The sequence below is a fragment of the Arvicola amphibius genome, chromosome 3, assembly GCF_903992535.2.
Source record: "Arvicola amphibius chromosome 3, mArvAmp1.2, whole genome shotgun sequence".
Classification (NCBI taxonomy): Eukaryota; Metazoa; Chordata; class Mammalia; order Rodentia; family Cricetidae; genus Arvicola; species Arvicola amphibius.
This window is the reverse complement of record NC_052049.1, coordinates 68,707,807-68,734,112: the sequence shown is the minus strand read 5'-3', so window position 1 is coordinate 68,734,112 and position 26,306 is coordinate 68,707,807. Positions and strand designations below refer to the sequence as shown.

The 26,306-nt window shown below is 37.5% G+C and overlaps 1 protein-coding gene across 8 annotated transcripts in view; it reads left to right on the top strand.

Moving 5' to 3' along the window:
* The window catches only part of Fam172a (family with sequence similarity 172 member A), a 442,895-nt gene that overhangs the window by 88,360 nt on the left and 328,229 nt on the right, over nt 1-26,306 (top strand). For all 8 annotated transcript variants that reach the window (XM_038321142.1, XM_038321147.1, XM_038321141.1 and 5 more), the window contains one exon: nt 18,193-18,258. In XM_038321142.1, the coding sequence (XP_038177070.1) occupies nt 18,193-18,258 (66 nt within the window). The remainder of the gene's footprint in view (nt 1-18,192; nt 18,259-26,306) is intronic.

The window sequence follows — 26,306 nt, the reverse complement described above, 5'->3', positions numbered from 1 at the left end:
GGGAAGAAAAATAATGTGAATAATGCTTTGAAATGTTTTTCTGTGGCAAAAACAAAAACATAATATTTAAAAAATTGTCTTTGCACTAAAGCATACCTGACTAGCAAAAGAATGTTTTATGTTTTTTGTTTTTCCTGAATCATGGTCAGTTCCAAAGTTTAATGAAATTTTAGCCAAGTAATAGTTTTATAAACATCACAGCAATTAATCTATTATTATGAGTTTGCTACTGTCTATTGATGTCATTAAGCATAAGCATATCACGTTGCAGAATCATTCAGTCATCCTTACTCACTGGTGGTTTGGTTCATGTTAAATGGAATAGCTCTTTAAACTTTTTGGCCATTTCGTAGATTAATGGAATTATGAATTTAATTATTGAAAACTAACCTCCTATGTTTATCTGTTATTTGTTCTGAGCCATTGCCCTTCGTAGTAAGGTTTTCTGTGCCCTGAAAAAAAGTATTTAATTTATATAGATATTGAGAGGAAATTATAATTTTTTGTAAGAATATCCATTTTCAGAATACCTAATTGTTTTTACTTACAAATATTTTACTACTATCTTGTATTATCCAGAAGAAAGATTGATATAGTGTTGTAAGTTTTTAATTTTTTCTCTTACTCTTCACAATGATTAAGAATTTAATACACCAAAAGTAAAATTTTGGTTTAAATGCTGTTATTACCCAAAGAGATATGCAGTTTGTGTGCACTACTCCTTCTCTACATCACTATCTCAGTACTCTGTAAGGTGCTGAGACTATTTATTTTAAATTGAAGGGAAAGTATTCTAAGAAGAACCTGTTGGTCCTTGTGTCACTGTCAGTTGGTCTTTCTCACCGCACTCTGTTTTAACTCCTCCTCATGAATTTGTCATTTGTCTTTCTGGGTTTTAGAGGATCCTGGACAATTGTTCTGGAACCTATAATTTTATTTGAGAATTTAGGATGCCTCCTCTCCCTCTCAAGACATTTGACTATTGGGAATTTCTCTTTTTTACATTGGTGAATTTTTTGTATCAGAGTAGTGGGATTTTTGTACATGAAATGTGAAATTTAATTCAGACTGAATTATGGAAGTTAATTCATTTGAAATGAGCAGTATGGGTCAATGTAAATGTTTAACAACTGCTTTCATCCTTTAATAAAACTACTGTAATTCATTGACTACAGATTCGTTTAAATTTTATTTATGTAAAAAGTTGTATTTGGCTTACTTTTGCCCATGGAGTCATGTAAGGCAGAGGATGATTGATTATATGAGATTATCAAATATTGAATTAAGAATTCATGTATTTTAAGGCATTTGAACTCCTTTTTCTTTATAGTAATAATATTTCTGTGTGTTACAGCAAATGTATCTTGGAGGAAGGAAAAGTAATTTATGAAAATATTTACAAATGTTTGATGTCCCAAATCTAAGCTTAAATATAAATTTTGATTATTAGGAAGCCCAAGTAGTCTGTTTTTCAGAGGTTTCTGAAATATCTTATTGAATACAGAATAATTGAACCTTTACCCAATTCCTTGGGGAAGACATTTAGTATTCACTCACTGTATCCTTCCCTCCCTTTACTAGAGCTTTTGGCTTACTACTGTGCTCCTGTTAATAATTAACTAAGGTGCAAACAGCATGCAGATGAGGCTGTTGCTAAACCAAGTTCAGTGGAGGTACATTTCTTCTGTAGTCCCCCACATTGCTCAGAGAGCTTGTATTTAGTGATATTAGGTATGAAAATTTGCCTGTCTTTCAAAAAGAGAATATGGGCAACTGGAAAGTTAAAGCTAGCAGATCCTATGGGCTCTCAGAAGCTTGGGATAAAAGGGTTAATGAAATATAAACCGTTTTGTACTAAGGTACTCTTGTATTTGTTTGTTCACTTTGATTTATCTGTTTTCTAAGAAACGATACTTTTTTTTTTTTTTGATCACTAGTGTCTGACTTAACATTTGACATCATCTGCTAACAAGTACTTGTCAGCTGAACCAACTGTCTAGCAGGCAGGAAGAATTGGGTTTCACCTTGATTCATACCTTAATACATGTTGTAATCGATACAAGACAAGATATGTGTTTAGGAAGAGTTTTTGTTTTTCCTATAAGTAAGATATTTATCTCAGATAATGCCATAGAAAGTAATAACTTTGTTTTATGAATGAGAAATATTGTCCACATATCATTTGCAAAGATTAGTGAAACAGGAGCATATAACTTTAGAAAAGTATTTTCCCTTTAGCAACTTACAGTAGAATACATCATAACAATGAAAATCTGTGGTGAGGGAAGAGATTAAGTTGATGATCTTTATTTTTATGATTTATTTATGTGTGATGTGTGTCTGTGTGCACACACACATGCTTTTGGAGCTCAGAAGAGGATGTCATAACCACTGGATCCAGAGTTGACAGGTGATTATAAGCCTCCTGTTATGGGTGCTCATAAACAAATTCAAGTAGATTCTCATACTGTTCTCGCTAATACTTCAAAGAAGTTATACCTTTGGGGCAGAAGAGGTCATTCAGTGTCTAAGAGAACTTGATGGAGACTGGAAATTTCTAATTAAATGTGATAGTGATTGGAGAGCTGTTCCTGTTTCTTATATGAGTTTCCAAAATAGAAATTATCTTCCCTGCTAGATTTCTTCTAGAATGGATATATTTGGAAATGCATTGAATTGTATTAGTTATTGTGGTTTGAATGAGAATGTCTCCCATAGTCTCATATATTTGAATGCATTGTCCCAGCTGTTGGAACTGTTTTGGGCAGTATTAGGAGGCTTGGCCTTGCTGTCTGAAGTTTGTTACTGGTGTTCGGCTTTCAGACTTCCAAAAACTTTTGTGATTCCCAGTACTTTTTTTCCTCTGTCTAATGATTTTATATTAAGACGTGCTTTCAGCTGCTCCTTCCTTCTGCAGTCATGCACTCTGACTCTCTGAAACTGTAAGGCAAATTAAACACGTTTTAAATCACTTTCATTATGGTATTTTAGCACAGCAAAAAAGTAGCTGAGTTATGAATAATTTGTGTTCTGTTTCTAACTAGAAGGAAAAGATGTCTCTGAATCTCATTATTCTCATTTTTATAATAGAAGGTCATTGAAAGAGGGAAAAAAGCTTCAATTTAAAGCCAATACAGTCTCTCTTGTTTTTTTTTTTTTTCCCTTGGCACAGAGATAGACTGCTTTCACTGTCTGTTTTTCCTTTTGTTCTTGTCTTCTACTATTAGGTTCATAGTACGTTTTCTTTTCAGTGTTACATCCCATTGCTCCTTGTTTTTTTTTCCTATGTATTGGGAGAGAAATTCAGATAACAGAACACAGATTACAGGGCAGATTACGTGGAGTTCAGATTACATAACTTTGTTAACTATGTGACTACTGCCAATCTTTCCTGTAAGAAAAGGCCCATAGGATAGCTTTTACCTGGTGGGTTTGTTATTAATATAGAACAATGGTGTGGGACAATTCTGTATTCTGTCAATTGTGTTTTAAATAAACCCTGATTAGCTAGTAGGTAGGCAGGAAGTATAGGCGGGACAACCAGACAGGAAATAGAGGCAGGACAGTGAGAACAGGACAATTCTGGGAAGAAGGAAGCCTGTCCTGCCCAGTCCTGCCCAGAAATGCAAGAAGGAAGATGTGACCTGCCCCACTGCAGAAGGTGGCTAGTATATACTAGAATAATGGGCTAATATAAGTTACAAGAGTTAACAAGAAGCCTGAGCTAATAGGCCAATCAGTTTATAACTTATGGAGACCTTTGTGTGATTTTCTCTGGGACTAAACGGCTGGGCAACTGGGCAGACAGAAACCTCAGTCTACAGAATGGCGCCCAACTTGGGGCGCCAGATGAAGGCGTAAGTCACAAAACAATCCTACACCAGTTTGGAATTATGATTAATAAAAGGGTATTTATTTAAAGGGAAAACTTACAGATCACCGTCCTAGACAACAGCCCTCAGCGCAACCAGGAATGGAGTCTAGTAGCCTGAAGCAGAGTCTGAAGCAAGAGAGTGAGTGCATGGCTGCTGCTCCTTTTTAAAGCTAAAGAGACCATGCCCAAGTGGGCTGGTATCTTAAAGGCTCTTGGCTGAAAGAGCCGAAGGAGCTAAAAGTTTGTCCATAGGTTTGGGAACACTGTTTAGAGGTTGTTGATTATTACTTGTATTAGATAGAGGGTTGGGGTGAACTCTATGTTTGTTTAAAAAAAGTTCTAGTGGGTAATAGAGTGAATACTTGTGAGCTATTATTCATGGATAATTTACATTGGTATAGTTTTTGTATATTGATACAAATTCAAATTATATTTGTTCCTTTTGTTTATTTGTACACCTATACAAAGTTATTTTGTCAGATTGTATATATGTATGTTATTATCTCTGTTTAGGACATTTTGTATAGTGATACAACTTTTAGGATATATTTTCATATTTCACATTGCATTATATATTACTCCTACTTAGACGGATACTTATATATTGTTTACATTTTGAGGTCAAAACTACTAGGGAAATTCAAATGAAAATTATTTTGGTATTCTATCTTATACTTGTCATAATTTCTAATGTCAATAAAGTAAGTGACGACTCATGTTGTTAAGGATGTGGAGTAAGGAGAACACTCCTCCATTGCTGGTGGGAATACAAACTTTTATAACCATTGTGGAAATCAATATGGTGGTTTCTCAGAACACTGGGATCTGATCTACCTCAAGACCCAGTTATACCTTTTTTATTCGTGTTCAAAAAAGTATTACTTCATGAAATTTAAAGAAAATGAATGGAACTCAAAAAAAATATCCTGAATAAGGTAGTCCAAGAAAGATAAATATCTTATGTATTCCCTTATAAGGGGTTATTAGCCTTTAGGTAAATGATAACCAAGATACAGTCTGTAGTCCTAGAGAGGTTAGATAAAATGTAGCATTCTCAGGAAATTATAGGAGATGATAAGATCTTCCTGAGAAATCAAATAAGTTTTATTTGATGGAATTTTATTTGGTGGAATAGGGGCATGAGGGGACAGGATTGTGGTTAATTGGGTATGGGTAGATGGGGTGATGGAGAGAATGGGGGAAAGATGGTTGGACTTGGAGCAGCAGTTGCGAGTTGGTATTGAAACTTAATGCAGTAGAAATTTTCTGAAATTTACAATGGTGATCCTGGCCATCTTTTATAGCCAAGCGAGGTTTACAGTGACAGGAATAATTTGCATGCAAATTAATTGTTGGCCAAGTGGGTCCTATTAAAATTGCCAGTCAATCAAGGCTGTTCATAAGACAATTGGTTGCACTCTACAAACTGAATGAGGGGCCCCATTGTGGAGGACAACCCACGCACAACTCATTGAACATGAAGAATTTGAGCTGGTGCCTACTTGCAGTCTTCACCTCTTCATTCTTGTCTGTTTGGTGTGGGAAGGTCCTTTATAGGGTATCAAAAGAGAAACAGGGATACCAACCCAGACACAAAACCTTTCATCTACAATCTATCCTGCATGCAAAATATATTAGGGCAGTTGTGGCAAGATCTTGTGGGAGTAGCCAGTCAATGTATGATTTGACCTAAGGCCCACTCCATGAGAAGGAACTCATACTTGACAACTGCTTGGGTAATCAAGAACCAGAGACTAGATAGCCCAGAAGCCCACAGTAAACAAATAATACTGGTCTTAAAAAAAACAAAATCAACAAATTTTTTTCTAATGATATTCTGTTATACTCACAGATCAGTGCCTTATCCAGTCATCATCAGAGAGACTCCCTCTGGCAGCTGATGGGAACAGATCTTTCCCATAGCCAGACATGAGGAGAGACAGTCTAAGCTGTACCTCTTCATCAAATCCCTCTCCTCAGAACTTAGGGAATCCTACAAAAGAGGAGGCAGGAAGATTGTAAGAGTCAGAGATGAAGCTGGCCAGTGGTGGCACATACCTTTAATCCCAACACTCCGAGGCAGAGACAGGTAGATCTCTGTGAGTTCAAGGCTAGCCTGGTCTATAGAGTGAGTACCAGGGCAGGCTCCAAAGCTACACAAAGAAACCACATCTTGAAGGAAAAAAAAGTCAGAGGGGATGGAGGGTACCAGAAGAACAAGGCCCTTCTAAGTAAGGCACATATAAGCTCACAGAGCCTGAAACACCACGCATGGGGCCGACATGCTCTGGACATGCAGCCTGTTCTTAAGAGTAGTTTCATATAGTCTTCTGTGTATATAAGCAATTAGCTTAGTAGTTTTATGGGACTCCTGACTATGAAAACGAGTCTTGTGCCTGCTCTAGGGACTCTTCCTCCTGTTTTGTTACTGTGTCCAACTTCAACATTATGTTTTTCCTTCATCTTACTATATCTTATTATATTTTATTTTGTCATGTTTGGTTGTTCTTTATTAGAAGCTTGTTCTTTTCTCATGAGAGATAGAAAGGAAGTTGGTCCTGAGGTGAGCGGAGCTGGGGAGGATCTGGAGGAGTGAAGATAGGGAAAAGTATAATTAGGATATATTGTCTGAAAAAACAATCCATTTTCAATAAAAGAAAAAAATAAATTATATAAAAATAAAACTTTGAGTACAGTTTCTATGGTACATAAAAGTTTGTGGACATTATGAAGTGAAAAACTCAGTGACTATCTGACAAAAGTGAAAGAAAGATTATGAGGTCAGAGCCAGGGTCAGGGAGAAAGTGTGTGAGACAGTGTCTCCTAGACATGACGGAGCTCCTGCTCTCGCCAGCACACAGCAGTCATGGTTGTCTGGACAAGATCTGCACTAGCTGATGGACTTCACAGTTGGTGGTTTCTAGTGCAGGAAGAAACAATCTTGGTAAGCATGTGGTCTCCATGCTCCCTGCAGTGACTGGTCCTTTACCAGGTGCCCGCCCACATTGGACTCAGTGTTTAAAATAGGTTCAAAATGTGAACATAATGTGGCAGAGGATGAGGGATGGTGGTTGATTGGGTGGGGATATGGGGAGAAGAGTATAATGTAATACATTGTATGTATGTATCAAACTTTCAATTATAAATGTATTAAAATAAAAAATTCTTCTGTTAAGCCAGTATAAGCAGGATAATCATCAGTAGAGAACCATATGTATATAAGTATATTTATGTAACTTCGAAATTCTGAAATTTAAAGGAGGTATTAAACATTTTTCCATACAAACAGATAAGAATATTCAAACAAAACTGTAAACTGGTTTATGATATAGATATGAATAATTTACATTGGTATAAATTTTACTCTATTGACATAAATTTAAGGTCAATTTTGTTATATGTATATTATTTCTGATACTGATTAAGGTATTGTGATTGTGTAGTTCATTTAAAAACATAATGTATATAGGTTATTAATGGATAATCATCGATAATAGTCAAGCTTGTAGTCATGTTACTTAGATTATCTAGATGTACATAGATATATTTCAGATAGGAATTCTTCATATCTTTCAAAGGCTACAGAATATGGCATATTTAATGTTTTAATAAGTTGGGGCTTTTCATGACAATGAGACACGTCTGCTCCTGGCAGCACCAATCTACTTCAAGAGGACGATGGGCATTGAAGAGGCTCCTTATGGAGTTTGATAGCCATTTGGGAAAGAAACTGCTCTTGCCTGGACTGTTGGCATAAACTGGACACAAAGAACCCGCAGAAAGAGGACTGCTGAATTTGCCTAAAGGTGAGATGATCTTTCGGGATTCCTGATTCATGAAAGAGTCTGCAAGACATTCTGCAGGACACAGCAGATAGTGACTGAACTGCCTTTGAAATTTCCTGCTTCATGGAAATGTCTGCTGGAAACTATGGGCCTGTAGGCTGAAGATGGATGTCCCAATGGTACAGAGGAACTTTAGGTGACTGTCCAGGCAGCGAGATGTCTCTGTCATTTCTAGAGTGTTGGAAGTTGCTTACTTCTTGTTTAATTAGGTAATATTATATCCTTCTGGAGTCTTTGATGGAGTTGAAGAATGGATAGATAGTTATAGTTTTCCTTAGTTATGATAAAAGATAAAGTAGATATAAATATTGTAACTATAATTCTTGCTTGATAACTATTTTGCTATATGTAATTTTACTGTGTTAAAGTTAAAACCTTCCTTTTTGTTTAAACAGAAAAAGGGGAAATGATGTAGGTGTGTCTTCTATCGATCTCATGATTTCATTGGTTAATTAATAAAGAAACTGCTTGGCCTGATAGGTCAGAACATAGGTGGGTGGAGTAGACAGAACAGGATGCTGGGAGAGGGGCAGATGCCTCAGGCAGTCATCATGCCTCTCCTCTCTGGGACAGTCACCATGAAGCCAGCTACCAGGTCAGACATGCTGAATCTTTCCTGGTAAGACACCACTTCATGGTGCTACACAGATTATTAGAAATGGGTTAATCAAGATGTGAGAAATAGATAATAAGAGGCTGGAACTAATGGGCCAGGCAGTGTTTAAATGAATACAGTTTGTGTGTTGTTATTTCAGGGCATAAGCTAGCCGTGCGGGAGCCAGGCAGGACGAAAAGCAGGCCTGCCCATGGCTCTTCACTATAGGTTTTTTCTTCATCTAATACAAATATGTGATATCCTCTATCAAATGCTTCTGAAGAAGGCAGCAGATCTTTGAGAAATATACCTTTTGTTTGTTTCAGAAAAGTAACTCATGCCACACTGTACAAGTTAATAAAATTTTCATAAACATTGTTATAATATTCCAGTACTAGCTTTAAGAATTCATTAAGTAATGGGGAGCCTATGTGGATAGTTTCTTCATCATCTTTTCAGTTCACAAGAAACACTGTATTATTATCAAAGCATTTCTGCATCCCTCACAATTCATACAGTGAACTGCAAGAGGTTAACTTTGGTTTTCATTGTATTAGCACTTATATGCAGAGTAATTCCTAAAGTTAATGACAACATGGCTTTAGAAGAAGTACTTGACAAGCATGACCCTTCTTGGAAGACTAGAAGCAAACATCCAGCTGCAGTTGTACAGTGTCTCATTATAAACAGTGTAATTGCTTAGGAATTATGTCTCAGTTAAAGCAAAAAGTAGTCCCCAAGTAAGAAGCAGCTCTGAAAACAAGAAAAAAATGTAATATAAAGTACCTCTCATGAAATGTCCGCAAACAATCTTGAGTTGCAAATGGTTCCTACCTGATACTGAAAGTAGATTACCAATTAACAGAATGAAATTAAGTATCGAGCAATTAATCCTAAGTATTTGAGAATTTACAAATTAAATCTTCCATTGAGTTTGTTTTCTCTTGTCATCTATTGCTGGGCATGTAGCTTGTTCCTACTCATTTCCCTAGTTGGACATCCTTGAAGGAAACTAATTTTTCTCTGCAAGTGATTATTGTTTTGAGATAGCTTTTGAATTAGGGTAGGTGCATGTGTCCACTTTTCTCTTCAACACTAGGACTTCCACCCCAATCTGGTGCCTCAGTCTCTGTGTGCATCAGTCCTGGTAATTTAGAGGGCCTTGTTTTCTGACTGTCCTCCATCCCCTCTGACTCTTAGAATGTTTCTGCCTCCTCTCCATGGGGTTTCCTAAGCTCCGCGAGAAGGGATTTTATGAAAATATCTCATTTAGTGCTGATTATCCCATGGTCTTTCACTCTCTGCATAGTGTGTTCCTGTTATGCATTCCCAGCTGCTGCAGGAGGCAGCTTCTCTGGTGCAGGCTAAGCAGGTACTGAGCAGTGACTAGAACGGAATGTCATTTGGGGCCAATTTGTTTGCTGCTGTTTTTGTTTGTCTGTCTGTTTGTCTATTTGGTTGGTTGATTTGTTCCTTTTTGGTTTTTCTTTGGTTGATCTTTTTGATTTTTGTTTTTGTTTGCTTGAGAGGGGTAGTATTTGGTTTTACCATAGGTCTGGGCTATCTAGACTTAGGTTCTTTGGTCACATAAACAGTTAATTTAATGGGTTCCATCTTGTGGAGTGGAGCTTAAATTTAATCAGGTATTCGTTACTTACTCACACAAGTTTATATATCAGACTAGTGTCTCTTGTAGTTACGACAGCATTGTGGGTCAGAGTTTGTGGCAGTGTTGGTGTTTCCATTTCTCCTTTGTGTTGTACACTGTACTGTCCTGTACATAAGATGCTAGAACATAGAGGTGAAGGTTCTATAAACCTTCTATAGAGGGGGAGTTAAGTGGAGAGTGCAGGAGGGGAGGCCGTGGGAAATGGATTTCGCATGTAAAATGAGAAAACATAGTTTTTAAAATAAATCAAAATAAAAATAAATTGAATCTAAAAAATGGAATGCAGAAAATGGCACGAAATAAGATCCATTTGAATAATTATAATACATTAGAGTAAACTTAGCAGTAGAAATTAAAAGTAACAATACAAAATTTATATATGTGGTTTATAAAAGACTTATCTAAAGCATTAAATTAGGGAATGTAGAAAGAAAACTTCATTAGGCATTGTGTGTGTTTGAAGAGTGATTATTTGATATTTACCAGTTTCATCATTCTACAACAATTATTAATTTCCTATATTTTTTTCAAAAATGTAATTTATTTATAAGAAGTTCAGCATGGAGAATTTCATCTATTTAACTTAGAATAGTTATGGAATACTATATTATCCTACAATAATAATATAATAATAAAACTAATTTGATTGAACCATAAGTTGCTTGGTACTGAAGGTAAAAATTACTCTTTGTGAGTGTTGCTAACCTGCTGCTTTGGGGATGAACATGTTACACATCAAGTTGTCACTCATATCTGGGTCTCCTACCAATTGTGTATTGTTTGTTACAGGTGAAATGAATGTCACTTTTTAAAATTGCTAAAAGGCTAAGCTGTCACTTTATAAGTAATCTTTACTTTTATATAAACTGATGTTTTCATAGTACATAACTGAATGTGAGTGTCCAAGTATTAGTGAGTGGGCCGTGTAGTAGTTATTTTTCTCACCACTGATCATGGAGGAGTTTCAGGAAAGAGAGCTTTATCTAGACTGAGTGTAGGAGATTCAGTTCACCACAGCAGGGAAGGTTGGGTGGTAGATCCATGTCCTGTGTACTGTGTCAGAAGGTTGCCTGCTCAGTGGTGATCAGTAAGAAAATCGGAGAGATGAATGTGTCCTCATCTGGCATTGTCCCTTTTCCCCTGTTATTCAGTCTGGGCCCCCATATCATGGGCTTATACACCTTGTGTTGAACATGTGTCTTCCCTTCTCACTTGGTCATTTGTAAATACTGAACACCCAGAGGTCTGACTCCTAGATGGTTATGAATCCAGTGAAGGCTATTGTATAAATTATTAACTTTACATATAATAAAATTCCACATTAAACTTTATTTTTTATTGGTTAAATTGATTTCATTTGATGTTGACTCAAATATTTTTGAACTGCTTTTAAAATGCTTCAAAGTCATTTTTAAGTGTTTTGAAATTTTTTCCATATGATGCCTTATTCCTATTTTATTAACTGCGTAATCTAGTGAGTCAGATAATTGTGATTCTCTTTGATTGCAGGAAACATTGCATTTCATGAACACATTTCAGTGTTTTATAATTTTTACTTTGATTCAATTTATCCACTTTTATACCCAAGGTCAAGGTTCGCTTAGCATTTAGCAATCTTCTATGCTGTTGGTGTTTTATCATTTGCACTAAAGTTCTTACTTTCCTAATGAGCCCAATATAGTTCTTATTTCAAATACTTGTAGAAGGAGCTATGGGCAGGCCTGCTTTTCATCCTGCCCAGCTCCTGCATAGCTACCTTAGCCCCAGAAATAACAACAAACTGTATTCATTTCAACACTGCCTGGCCCATTAGTTTCAGCCTCTTATTAGCTAATTCTTACATCTTGCTTTAACCCATATTTAGTAATATGTGTAGCACCACAAGGTGGTGTCTTACCGGGAAAGATAAAGCATGTCTGACCTGGTGGCTGGCTCCATAGCATCTGTCTCAGAGAGGAGAGGCATGGCGTCTGCCTGAGCCATCTGCCTCACTTCCTTCTTCCTAGCATTCTGTTCTGTCTACTCCACTTATCTAAATCCTGCCCTATCAAAAAGCCAAGGCAGTTTCTTTATTAACCAATAATAGTCCTCCATCACATACTTAATACAATTAAATAGAAATTGATATTGCGAATTAAGCAAGCCAAATTTACTATTCTTCAATGGCATCTCAGAACTGTGTGTGGGAGCTTTTTAGAGTCTTATAACTGTTTCTTTCCTTAGGCTTTGTTGTGATTGGGTGGAGTGATTTCAGTAATGTTGTCAGAGGAAAGGCTGTCAGTGCTGCTCTCTACAGTCCTGGAGCTTGAATTACAGACATGGTGCTTGCAACCAAACTTGTGTCCCCTGCAAGGGAAGTGCTGAAACTGCTGAGCCACCTCCCCAGCAGTGTTGTTAGCAGCTCTGACAAGCTCTCACCTGTCTTATCTGATCAGAATAAGAAATGTAAAATGTTTATTTTACCTTCTTATCTTGCTTCTCAAATACAATTAATGCAGATCCAAACTTATGGCTTTATTGGTTTTTTTCCCTCTGAATATTTTGTATTCACTTTTCATAATAACTTTACAGGTTACTGTGTGTTCCACCTTGTTTCTATTACTTGTTTGACCTTTGTAGTTAAAATGTTCTCACCCATCTTCACACTGCCCAGTCTTCTTTCAAAATTCTGTTTTTGGTTTTGTGTATTGTATGCAAAGACTGGGTACAGGGTTTTTTTTTTTGTTTTTGCTTTTTGTATTTGTTTATTTTGTGTTTATTGTATTTTCTGGATCTATCATGATTGTCATAAATTTCTGTGAGTTTTTACTTATTTTTGCAAGTCAGTCCTATTAATTCTTATCATTTTGCAAAAGTTTCACCTTTTGCTTTTGTGCCACAATTATGTGATATTTTCATCTGCCCATATTTAATATGAAAAAGTTTCCATTGACATATCTTTAAGATCAGTGATTGGTTATAATAAGTTTGCTGAGAGCTAATTGGAAGCATTAATTTCATTTATAGCCACTGTTCTACATTTCTTTGTTTGTGTGTGTCTTCTTACACCTCCCATCTCTTCTAGTACATTGTCCACTTTTTCCAGCAAAGCTATTAGCTTATAATTGTTCTTAACTCTCAGTGTGATAATTGTAGCATTAGTGTCAAGATCGGGCCAGTTCTCATCCTGCTTCTGTTTTCAGACTAGGTAGTGCTTGTTTGTTTTCTTCTTGTTCTGTTGTGGTGCTTGTTGACTTGTAGTATGTCTGATAATTTTGCTGTTAAAAGCTCATTATTATGTACTGAGGTGGATAGGTTAACAATGAGGTTTTGCATTTATTTAGCTAGGAGGTAGGCAGTTGTATTATATATTTTTTTTCAGTGCTCTGACAAAAGCTTTACAAAAGTAATTGAGAAAGGCAAGGTTTCATTTGGTTCACAGTTTGAAGGTAGGGTACACCTCAGCAAAGGCTGCTTAGACAGGAGAGCAGCTGTAGTAGTGGTAATGGTACTATGAGGCTGGGCACATTCTGTCTCTAATCAGAAGCAGAGAAAGATGGAGGCTGGCAATCGGCATCTTTTTTCCTTTCATTCAATCTGCAACTTTAGTCATGAACTGTGCACCTGTATTCAGCATGGATGTTCTAACTTCAGTGAAAACTCTGCAAACCCCCTCCCTGATACCTCCAGAGCTCTGGTTCCTACCTGACTCTACATCTGGTCAAGTTCACTGCAAGACAAACTTACACAGCACTGTGCTGTTGGCTGCCACTGGGTTGTCTGAGGTGAAGCTTTGGCTTCTTTCCTCTTGTGCCTTTGTCTCCATGCTTGTCTTTGCATTCTTTAAGGGATGTCGGTTAGGCACTTTCTTACTCTGCAGATCAGTGAGACTGCTAACATAGTTTTCCTTGAAATTCTGTATTATTAAAAAAGATAGAAAGCTGAGGATTATTTAAAATTTGTTATTCCCTTCTGCTTGGAGAATCAGAAAGGACTTATGTCTAGGTACATGGTGTGGACCTATAGGTAGGTGGGACCTGGAGGTCTCCCAAGTTTGCCATCCCCATTTATAGGCCAAGTGATCCCTTCCTTAGCTTTTAACTCCAAACAGAAGCTCTAGAAATGAGCCTGTTAGAGTTGAAAGGTGTTTCTGCCCTGCTCCTGCCTCAGTGAAAGGCTTTTGGGCCTTTGGCCTCAGTACACTGGTTCTCCTCAGCTGCCTGCCCTGATGTCCAGTCCTGGGAAGCTCTGTGTTCTTTGTCCCCAGTCGCTGTTTGAGCCAAAAAAAAAAAAAAAAATTGATGGCTTTCAGTTTGTTCAGTATTTTTGCCCCCTGAGGTCCCAAGTAACTACTTTTGACTCTTTATACTAGATGGAAACTGAACATCCCACCATTTCTTGTTAAAAAGCAGATCCAATTTTAGAGCCTGTGTAGTCTCTTAACCCTTTTTTCAACGTTTAGACACAGTTTTCAGGTAATATTTGAATATTGATGACATTCTAATAGTACTTCATCTTTTACAAACAATTTTTTTGTGTGTTTTAAACTGTAGACTACAGTCCTGTGTAAACTAGAAGGCTCTGAGTACATTCTGAATGCTTCCTTCCAAATCCTTGATTCAGCAACTAAAAAAGATGTTTTCAAACTGAAATGTTTCTCCCTGCCCAAAGAGGTAGGGAGAATGGATGCAGAGGAAAACTTTGCTGTTATTGTTTTTTGTAATTGCTGCTGCCTTTCAAGCTATGACTATCCCAGTCGCTAACTGCAACTCTGTTGCTACCAGCAGTGGCTTGGCTGCAAGGGCATCAGCTGGAGGAAATTTTGTTCTTAGGCATCCACTCGTTCAAAGCTATAACAGTAACTTATCTAAATCTGTCTCTCGAAAGAATTCAGGATTCAAAGGTTGAGGTGGAGGGAAATCCTGGTCCTCAGAACGGATGAATAGCAAGCAGCTCACCTCCTCCTTGTAACTCCTAAAAAGTTGTTATGTTTTTCCTTGCCCCTCCTTTAATTTAAAAGTCCCTCCTCCACCTGGCTCCTCCCTACCACTCCCTGTCAGCTAGTTGCTGACTCAGCCTCCTGACCACAGGTGAATTTTATTTAATCAGACACACCTTTACATCATTAAACAAGTGCTCCAGAGCATACACAAAAGAAACACACCTTAAAACAATATTCTACAACACTTTCCCTTCTTAAAATATGCTTAATAGTCAAAGAGCTGAAGCCCCATCACAGTGTTCCAGAACTGACTGATGTAACCGGTAGGAATGCTATCAGACTAGTATGTTACATAAGGGTACTCTGTCATGTGCACAGGGCATTTGCTGGGAAACTGTGTCCTTGAACAGTTGCCACATAGTCTCTCTCTAAGAGGGCAACTAGGGTAAAAGGCAGTATTCTCAGCAGAACTGCCTTGGGCATAGATGGTTTCAGACTATTCTTCCCTGCTTCTTTTGTAGATAGGAAGTGGTGAGCAAAGGAGAGTGGGCAAGTTAGGTAGTGTATTAGGGGCTTCAAGAGGATTAGAACTGATAGAATGAACTTGAATTTTAAAGTAGGGTTTATTTGACTGGTTTATAAGATGTGGTCTAGGTAGTTCAGCAACAGCGGAGAATTGGATGGGTGTTCAGTTCTCATTGGTAGATGTCTCAGCAGTTCCAACCAGGTGCTGGAGTTATAGAGGACTCCTGGAGAGCTGGGAGACTTCAGTCTGTGGCATAATCGTGAAGAAGGTGTATTTAAGCTTGACCCCAGCAACAGGATAGACAAATGTGCTAGCAAGAATTAGGGAAAGAAGGCAGAAAGCAGTTCTGTGATTGCACATCCTTTTATGTGGGCTGCCAGAGAGTATGGTCCCTGTTTAAGATGGGTGTAACATGAGGGCCTGCTTGTTGGGGTTTCTGTCCTGCCCAGTTCCCACAGCCACTTAGTCCCAAAGAATCACACAGAAGTCTACATAAGTTATAAACTGATTGGCCCATTAGCTCAGGCTTCTTATTAACTCTTATAACTTATATTAGCCCATTATTCTAGTATATGTTAGCCACATGGTTTGGTACCTTTTTCAGTGGGCCAGTCACAGATGGATCTTCCTGCTTCATCTGATGGAGAAAATCTCTTAAAGAGGTTTCTAGCAGCTTAGGTTTTAGCTGATTCCACATGGAGTCAAGCTGACAACCAATACTGTCCAACACAGGCAGTGTTTCTCTTTTAGTGGATAAATTATTTTATGGTTTGGTTTGATATAGAATAAATTGCACAGGAGACACTTGTCCTATAGACCAAATATAAGCAAATTTAGAATATTTGAATTATAATGTGAACATATAGAATTATTTCTGGTTCTATAGTGTATATTGATATGTTTTAATTTTAAAAAAATCTTAATTTTTCTCAATTTATGTTTCAAATATTTGCATGTGAATTTAATTTATTTTGTTGTTCCCTTATCTATAAAGCTACAGTAAATATTTCAAAAGTGTCAAATCAGTCATTTTAGCTAATTTAGAAATGTTTAAGTCATTTCTCTTGAAGTAATAGGCCACTGTTGTTATGTTGCTTCATATATGCTTTTAAGTCTTAATTTACATATTTTCTTTTTGTTTTGTTTTTAAGACAGGGTTTCTCTGTGTCACAGCCCTAGCTGTCCTAGAACTAGCTCTTGCAAACCATGTTGGCCTTGAACTCACAGAGATCCACCTACCTCTGCCTCCTGAATGCTGGGATTAAAGGCATACCCCACCACTGCCAGACTTGAATTTACATGTTTTTTTGTATTCTTTAGAGTGTATATTGCCAGTTTTCCAGTGAAATTATAAGGAATATAGTATTAGCTACCACATTAAAGTATAGAGATATTATTAGACTAATAACTAGATCGTTTAATGTGTTATATGTTTTGAAATGATTGTTGCCAGTCATTTTTCACATATACCTATGAAACTATTTCTGTAATAAATGAATGTATGTACATAAAAGAGTTTTAGCCTCCTTAAGGAAAGCAGGGTAAAGAATCTATTTTAGATTACTGATTGTGACACTAAATCAATTGACATCTTAATGTTATTTTTAAAACTCATCTTATTTCACAGTATTTAACACAGGTTATCACTGAAATTAGTATGTGAGATATTTTGCCTACAGGTAACTACAGATGTCTTTGGGAGGAGAAACACTCTTAGAATGACCATTCAAATTGCCTGTTAAGCATTTGCTCCTATTCCAGGACTACCTATCTTAAGTCATATATTTTATATTGCTGCTTTATCAAATTACCATTAGTTTTGTGACTAGAAGCAGTACAGATTTATTACCATGTAATTCTGTGTATCAAAAGTCCAGTACGAGATTCCAGAGTAAAATGAAGGTAAGAATAATCAATTTTAGGCTACAAAGAATTGGTGTCCTGGTTTTTGTGTTATTGGCAGAATTCAGTTCCTTGCATAGATGACCCTAAACTCTCATGTTTGTATTGGCTGCCAGCTACAGGTGCTCAGAGGACATAGCTCTTGGCCTGTGCTCTTCTTAAGTTCTAGACTCAGTAAAGCTAGTTAAGTCCTTCCTGCCTGCCATCTCTGCATCATATCATACTTGTGTAACTCTCCACTGTAAGAACACAAGTGGTTAAGTTGACCTATCTTGTTAGTCCCACTAACTCTTTCCTCAAGGTCCATAACAACAGTCACATGTGCTGGTCTGTTACTATGAAACCTAACACACATTTGTTCAGGAGTTGGGATGTAGACATCTTTGAGGAGACTGTTTATGGACTCTCATAAACACAGTATTGACTGCACTTGCCATGGCTGGATTCGTTTCCCTTTTCTGCTCATAATGCTTCTTACATACTTTTCTTTCTGGCTGAAATTGGTGTGTAGGTTCTAATCCCTTAAGAAATTAACATTATATATAAGATATATGGAGAAATTATAGGAAGAACAGTTTCTAAAATCACTTAAAAGCTTCAGAATACTCATTTCCAAAGGAGAAAGTCTTAGGTATTTCCTATGAATTTGTAAACCTTGTTCGAATCCTCAGTAGCCATCTACAAAGCAGCAGAAGATAACACATTACATTGCTTAGAAAGAGTGTGTGATGCAAGAACATTATAAGGAGGAAATCCGAAGAGATAATTATTTAGAAAAATAACTTTCAACAATTTATCTAAACAAAATATCTTGATAGTGGAGGATATTGGATTTTAACATTTTATTTCTTTTTCCTTAGATCATCACAAAATATGTTTATGAACTCCTGGAAAAGGACTGCAATTTGCAAAAGATCTCTATTCCAGTAAGTCAAATTTTTAAAAATGTTTATTCCAAATAAAATGCTTTTTCCTTGTAAAATGGTTTTCAGTCCAGGAGAAAATTTTTCTTGTAGGTTAAAGGTGCTCCTTTGTTGATGCTGACAATTCACTGACTGTAGGTTGCCTTACCCCATTGTAGCAGTAGTTTTTACAAAGTACAATGAATGTAAACGATGAACAGTAGTGGTTTCCAGTCTGTTTTTTATCATGAAGACAGGGAGGGTTTTTTCTCTTTTACCTTATCTCATTTCACCTAGATGTTTCTCTTTGTTTTATATAAATCAGTGTGCTTCACCTTGTGATAGGTATTCATTAACCCTTAAAGTATTGTTTGATTCTTTGAAAATGTTTTTCATTGAATTTCTTACTTAATTTTATACATTTTTTAATTCTTTATTTTTTTTAATAAAAAATTTCCATCTCCTCCCCTCCTCCTCCCTTTTCCCTCCCCTCCCTTCCACCCATTCCCCCACTCCCTCCCTCTCCAAGCCAAAGAGCCATCAGGGTTCCCTTCACTATGTTAAGTCCAAGGTCCTCCCAGCTCCCCGTAAGTCCAGGAAGGTGAGCAACCAAACTGACAAGGCTCACAGTGAGCCCGTCCATGCTGTAGAGTTCATGCTCATCGCCGTTGTTCTTGGTTTCTTAGTCCTCCTCCACCGTCAGCCACATTCAGAGAGTCCGGTTTGGTCCCCTGTTCCATCAGTCCCATTCCAACTGGACTTGGTGGTCTCCCGTTAGTTCTGTCCCACCGTCTCAATGGGTAAACGCACTCCTCATGGTCCTGACTTCCTTGCTCATGATCTCCCTCCTTTTGCTCCTCATCAGGACCTTGGGAGCTCAATCCGGTGCTCCTATGTGGGGCTCTGTCATTTTCTCCATCCAATGCCAGGTGAAGGTTCTATGGTGATATGCAAGATATTCATGAGTATGGCAATAGGATCTGGACATTTCTGGCATCCTCTCCTCAGCTGCCCAAGGACCTAGCTGGGGGCGTCTTCCTGGATACCTGGGAACCCCTCTGCCAACCCTAGAATGGCTCCCTTAATTAAGATATATAATTCCTTGTTCCCATATCCACCCTTCCTATATCCCAACCATCCTATTCCCCCAAGCTCTCCCCATCCTCCACGTCACACTTTTCTCTCCCTATCCCCCCATCCCCCCATCCCACCCCACCCCCAAGTTCCCATTTTTTGTCCGGAAATCTTGTCTTCTTCCAATATCTAGGAGGATAACTATATGTTTTTCTTTGGGTTCACCTTCTTATTTAGCTTCTCTAGGATTTTTTACGAATTATAGGCTCGATGTCCTTTATTTATGGCTAGAAACCAATTATGAGTGAGTACATCCCATGTTCATCTTTTTGGGCCTTGGTTACCTCACTCAGGATGGTGTTTTCTATTTTCATCCATTTGCATGCAAAATTCAAGATGTCATTGTTTTTTACCGCTGAGTAGTACTCTAATATGTATATATTCCACACTTTCTTCATCCATTCTTCCACTGAAGGGCATCTAGGTTTTTTCCAGGTTCTGGCTATTACAAATAATGCTGCTATAAACATAGTTGAACAAATGCTTTTGTAATATGTTTGGGCATCTCTTGGGTAAATTCCCAACAGTGGGATTGCTGGGTCCTGGGGTAGGTTGATCCCAAATTTCCTGAGAAACCTCCACACTGCTTTCCAAAGCGGTTGCACAAGTTTGCATTCCCACCAGCAATGGATGAGTGTACCCCTTACTCCACATCCTCTCCAGCAAAGGCTATCATTGGTGTTTTTGATTTTAGCCAATCTGACAGGTGTAAGATGGTTGGGACCTCCTGAAGCTGAGCAGATTCTGTAAAGCAAAGGACACTGTCACTAAGACAAAAAGGCAGCCTACTGACTGGGAAAAGATCTTCACCAACCCCGCAACAGACAAAGGTCTGATCTCCAAAATATATAAGGAACTCAAGAGACTAGACTTTAAAATGCTAATTAACCCAATTAAAAAATGAGGTACTGAACTGAACAGAGAATTCTCAACAGAAGAAGTTCGAATGGCCAAAAGACACTTAAGGGCATGCTCAACCTCCTTAGCAATCAGGGAAATGCAAATTAATTTTATATTTTAATGAGTGTCTTGCCTGCATATATGTTTGTGCACCACCTGCATTCTGGTGCATGTATAGGAAGAGAGCATTAGATCTCTGGAGCTGGAATTAATTGTGTGGAGGTACTAGGGATGGAACCCCACCATCTGGAACAGCAGCCCGTGCTGCTCTTACCACTGAGCCATCTCTTCAGCCCTTATTTCTACACAAAATGTTTTTTTTCTCTACATTCCTAAAGTCATTCCTGCTTTTTAATACTGTTTGATTCCTCTTTATTAGAAGACTGGGAAATTTTGTAGCATTTTCTTTTGGAATTAAAAAGGTTTAAATTGGATGATGGTGACTCATGCCTTTAATCCTAGCACTATAGAGGCAGAGACAGACAGATCTTTGTGAGTTCAAGGCCATCCTGGTCTAGAGAACTAGTTCTAGGACACCAGCCCTACAAAAAGAAATTGTCTCAAAAGCAAACCAAAAAAAAAAAGAAAGAAAGAAAAGAAAAGAAAAAAGAAAGAAAGAAAGAAAGAAAGGTAGAAAAAAAAAGAAAGAAGAAAAGTAGAAAAGTTTGGGATTTTTCTTAGACTCAAATCCTAAATAGAACTGTGATTTTTGTGAGTTTATCATCTGCTTTGCTTCCTTCCTTTTCCTTCCTCCAAACACTCCAATATACACAGACCTTTCTTTCTTTTAAATTTATAGCCTTTTTTTTCTAATTGTTACTGCATGATATAATTAACATCATGAAGTTCAAGCTTTAAGATGAAGAAGTAGTAGTAATCTTATATGTAAAATGGGATAGATTAGATAATTTTTTGTGTTCTTCATAATTCTTTTATTTTATGATTGAGTCTAGATGACAATGAAATTGACCTATTTAATATAGAAAACTTTGGATATAGATAACTTCTGGGAGCTTTTACATAGACTGTTTAAATATCTTGGTTTATGTTACTGAGAAATTAGACTATATCTCAATTCTTTAGATTCTCACCTTTGATTGCATAGTTCCACTAAAACTACTTTTCATTTGATCTTCTGAAGATAACCTCTAATAGATAATAATGCTATTCATTCATCCTTCACTCAACTCAGTGAGTACTTTTTGAAGTCAACTCTTTAACTTGTAGACACTCTTTTGGTGCATGTAATGCAGTAATAAAGAAAACATTATTGCATGCCATAGACAAGCCATATTTTGTTCTAGCTTGAAACAGCTTTTTTTTTTTTAAAGAAAGCATGGAAGCCTAAATTTTAGCATCTTTTTGAGTGTCAGTATGGCTGTCCTATGGGGAGTCAGAATTCCTGACTTCAGACCTGCTTTCTTATTCTGTAAAAACTGTACATTGAAGCTGGGAATCTCGGCACATGCCTTTAATCTTAGAACTTGGTGGGTATGTAGGCGGATCTTTGTGTGAGTTTGAGGACAGCCTGGTCTTCATATTGAGTTCCAGGCCAGCTGAGGCTACATGGTGAGCCTGAAATTAAGCAAGCAAACAGCTTGTATAAATTTGTTCTTTGTGAAAGTTAAATTTTTTCACTTTATTAAGTTTCTGAAGCAGGATTTAGAGAGTGTTAGTTTAATCCTTCAATACCGTTCATATTTTGTCCTTTGACAATAATATAATATTCCTGGCTCTTTGGAAGCCTTTAAAAATATGCCGGTCTCTGGATTTAGAGCACAATCACTATTGACTATGCTGAGAGTGTTTTATGATAGAATTTAATTTTCTATAGAGAAAACCTGAAATTAAATAGAGAACTTTGTTTCATTTTAAATTTAGTATGTAAATTAAATAAATTTAGAGAGAGATTCGTGTTACATAAGGCATGAAATTACTACTGTGTTCATTTTGCTTAATAAATCTTCCCTTATTTTGTAAACTTAAAAAAATCTGTCTTTCCTAAATGATCACTTTCTATATAATGTTGAAGTTATTTTTCAGTAACTATTACTTTTCCTTGAGTTCTCTTAGGTGTGAATTGACAGCCAGGGTCTTTGTTTTCTTTCTCTCTCTCTCTTTTTTTATTACTTGGTATTTTATTAGGTACTTGGTATTATTTTTTCTTTAATATTTTTAAGAAAACAAACTATCTTTTTTCATTTTACATAACAATCACAGTTCCCAATCCCTCCCATCCTTTCATTCCTTCCACTTAATCCCTCACCCTACCCCCCTTCCATTCCTCAGAGAGGGTAAGGCACTTTGCTTTGGGGAAGGTCCAAGGCTTGCCCTACTATATCTAGGATGAGCAAGGTATCCATCCAAAGAGAATGGGTTTTCCAAAAATCCAGTACATGTAGTAGGGATAAATCCTGGTTCCTGTTCCAGTGGCCCCTCAGTCTTTCCCAGCCGTACAACTGTCACCCACATTCAGAGGGTCGTTTGCAGGTTTCTTCCCTGTGGGGCTGGAGTTGGTAAGCTCCTGTTTTCTCAGGTAAACTGTTTCAGTGGGTGTCCCTTTCGTGGTCGTGGCCTCTTTGCTCATTTTCTCCCTCCTCCCACTCTTCAACCAGTTTTTGGGAGCTCAGTTCAGTTTTCTGCTGCAGGTCTCTGTCTCTGTTTTCATCAGTTTCTGGGTGAAGGTCCTATGGTGACATTTGAGATAGTCTTCAATCTGACTACCTGACAGGGCCAGTTTGGGAGTCCTCTCCACTGTTTCCTAGGATCTTAGCTGGGGTAATCCTTGTGGAATACTGGGAATTTCTCTAGTGCCAGATTTCTTGCTACCTTCATTTACACAATGGAGTACTACTAAGTGGTAAAAAAAAATTGAAATTTGCATGCAAATGGATGGAACTAGAAGAAACCATGCTGAGCGAGGTAACCCAGATCCAGAAAGATGAGCATGGAATGTACTCAATCATAGGTGAACACTAGCTGTAAGCAAAGGACTGGGAGCCTATAGTCCATGGCCCCAGAGAAGCTAAGTGACAGGAGAACCCTAAGAGAAACATACATAGATTCCCTTGGGAAGGGAAAACAGACTAGAGCTCCTGAGAAAATTGGGAGCCTGGCGGGTGTGTGTGTGTGGGGGGGAGCAAAGACAAAAGGGGAAAAGGAGGAGAGAATGGGAGGGAGTAGCAGAACTAGAAGGAACTGGATGGTCAAGATGGGGAAGGAAAGAGACAAAGAACAAGAAAAGAGATGCCATTATGGGGCTAACAAGAAACCTGGGTGTGTGTTTTCTAAGAGAATATTCTTTTCTACTAAAAGAATATTACCAGACTTTTCCCTGTTAATAAAGTAAGTTTAGTTTCCTAGTCGAAGTAGAGGTCCCCTTCCCCTCCCCCATTTACTGTGACAGCACTCAGGGAAGTAGAAGGATGCAGTGTCACAGCCATGCTATGTTCTGCACAAACATAGGATAACAAGCACAGAATGTTCCCAGTTGTGCCATCTCCTGCCCATGGAGGCTTTTAGAACTGTGAACGACCTTAATGACTTCTCTATAAAATGTTGTTTTACTTTACTACACACATCTTTTGAGTGAAATACCATTCTTTGTCTCCTTATAAGTCTTTCTCAATGAATTGTTGAACACTAAAATTTATTTAGTGTTGATCTGGTGGCATGAAAATTGAAGTGTATTGGCATGGCCTTTGTGTTTTTTTTTTTTTAAAGGTTTAGCTCAGTTGCTTGTCCTTGTTTGCAGATAAACATCTTTGTTGTTTGTAATCATTTTCAAACTATTGAAGTATTGAGGAAAAACTATTTTATTCATATAGATATTTTGTTCTGTAAATTTAGCCCTAACTTATACAGGTGAAATTGTATTTATGACTTTCAGAGTCAGTTTTCTTTCTTTTTTTCTTTTTTGGTTTTTCGAGACAGGGTTTCTCTGTATCTCTGGAGCCTGTCCTGGAACTAGCTCTTGTAGACCAGGCTGGCTTCGAACTTACAGGCCTCTGCCTCCTGAGTGTTGGGATTAAAGGCATGCTCCACCACCGCCCTGCCCAGAGTCAGCTTTTGTTCACTGTGACAGTGCTGCTCAGTGACTGTTCTCATCTTGTCACTGACATTTCTCTGTGCAGTGTTTGTCTTCAGTTTTGTCTTCCCTTCTGTACTTTGAATTTCACACATGTTCAATCCCCATGGGAACATCTTGCCCAGAAGGTTATCAGTACACTTCATAGGGCTTATACCTGGTTAAGATGGCTAATGCCATTTCCTCCTCAGGAGCTTGTGCAGTGTCTTTCAGGATTCCAAAAGCAAGCCAGCAGGGAGGAAGCTTGTAGTTCTTTTCCCCCTGCATTAAGGCTACGTACATGGCATCCCATCATAGGCTCCAATCCTTAGCTCATGTACCAGCGATAGATCCTCATCCCACTGCCAGGGGCCCCTAAGATAGAGCAAATTTCGCCACTGTCTCTCACATGCAGAGGGCCTAGTTTGGTTTCATGCAGGCTCCACAGCTGTGGCTCTTAAGTTTGTGAGTTTCCAAGAACTTGGTTCAGCTGTCTCCGTAGATTTCCCTGTCGTGATCTTGACCCTCCTGCTCATATAATCCCTCCTCCCTCTCTTCGACTGGATTGCTGGTGCTCATTATCAGCCATTTTTAATGTCTTCTTTTGAGAACTCATTATTCAAATCTGTAGCACATTTTAATTTTTTATTGAGACTTTCTATAGATTTTGTGTATTCTAGATATAAATGCTCTGAATTATTTAAATTCTTTTTATTTAAAGGACATCACTACCATTAGTAAGATTCCATATTTCAAAAGTTTGTTCTTTATTTACTGAGTACCTCCTAGAATGTAGCTAAATATAAATTATGAAATGTTACCGGGCAGTGGTGGTACACACCTTTAATCCTACCACTCGGGAGGCAGAGGCAGGTAGATCTCTGTGAGTTCTGGGCCAGCCTGGTCTACAAGAGCTAGTTCCAGAACAGGCACCAAAGCTATACAGAGAAACCCTGTCTTGAAAAAACAAAATTACAAAACAAAACAAAATGTTAATTTTTCTTAGAATTACTTTGTAAGGGAGAGAGCAGAGGATGAATGAGTATGCACACATACACATGTGCACGCATGCACACACATCTATCATCTATGTCTGTCTGTCTGTCTACCTATCATCTGTCTATCTATCTATCTATCTATCTATCTATCTATCTATCTATCTATCATCTATCTATCAGTCATCTATCTATCATCTATTTATGAAAGACTCCACTACATTGTGTTTGATTACCATATGTGCTATGAAGGAAAATAAGAATTCATGGTAACACATTTGAATTAGTTGTAGACATGGAAGGCATTACTGAACAATAGTGACTAGTCGTACTAAAGCAGTTGCTCTTTGTGTTCTGTTTACACAAAGAGCAGAATCAGATAATGAGACCAAACTTGTTTTAAAAGCAGAGGTTTTTTATATTCCTGTGTGTTGTGAAAGACTTTAAAAATTTAGAGTTTTAAATTTTATAGTGAATTCCAGAGAATTCTGTGGAGTTGTATGTGAGCTCTGTTATAAATTTGATAATTGTATGAACACGTGTTGTTAGTACAGTATACAGTGTGTAGACTAATTTTTTATGTGTGATCTTGTGGGCAGAGGGCACATGACTAGTTGTCAGGTCTGGTTTTAACCTGGTGTATTTGGCTTCCATTCTGAGTACTGGCCATTACAATGTAGAATACTACAGAGCTTGCTATACATATGTCATAAAAGGTCCATAAACTGGCTTTTCTTAATATCTCTTGTATCTTTGAAATCTAGCTACTTGTGTAGTAGTAATCTTTAAATAAGTGATACATAAATAAGGTGTCAGAATGTACATGTTACTGTTGTGTGTGCCCATGTTTGCAATTTGAATGTTTGCAATACTTTGGCTATTTAAATAGCTATATATTCCAGTTTGAGTTTTCCATTTTCTGTCATAGGTACAATGTGATTCAGTTACAGAATTATAAACTACATGCAGTATAAGCC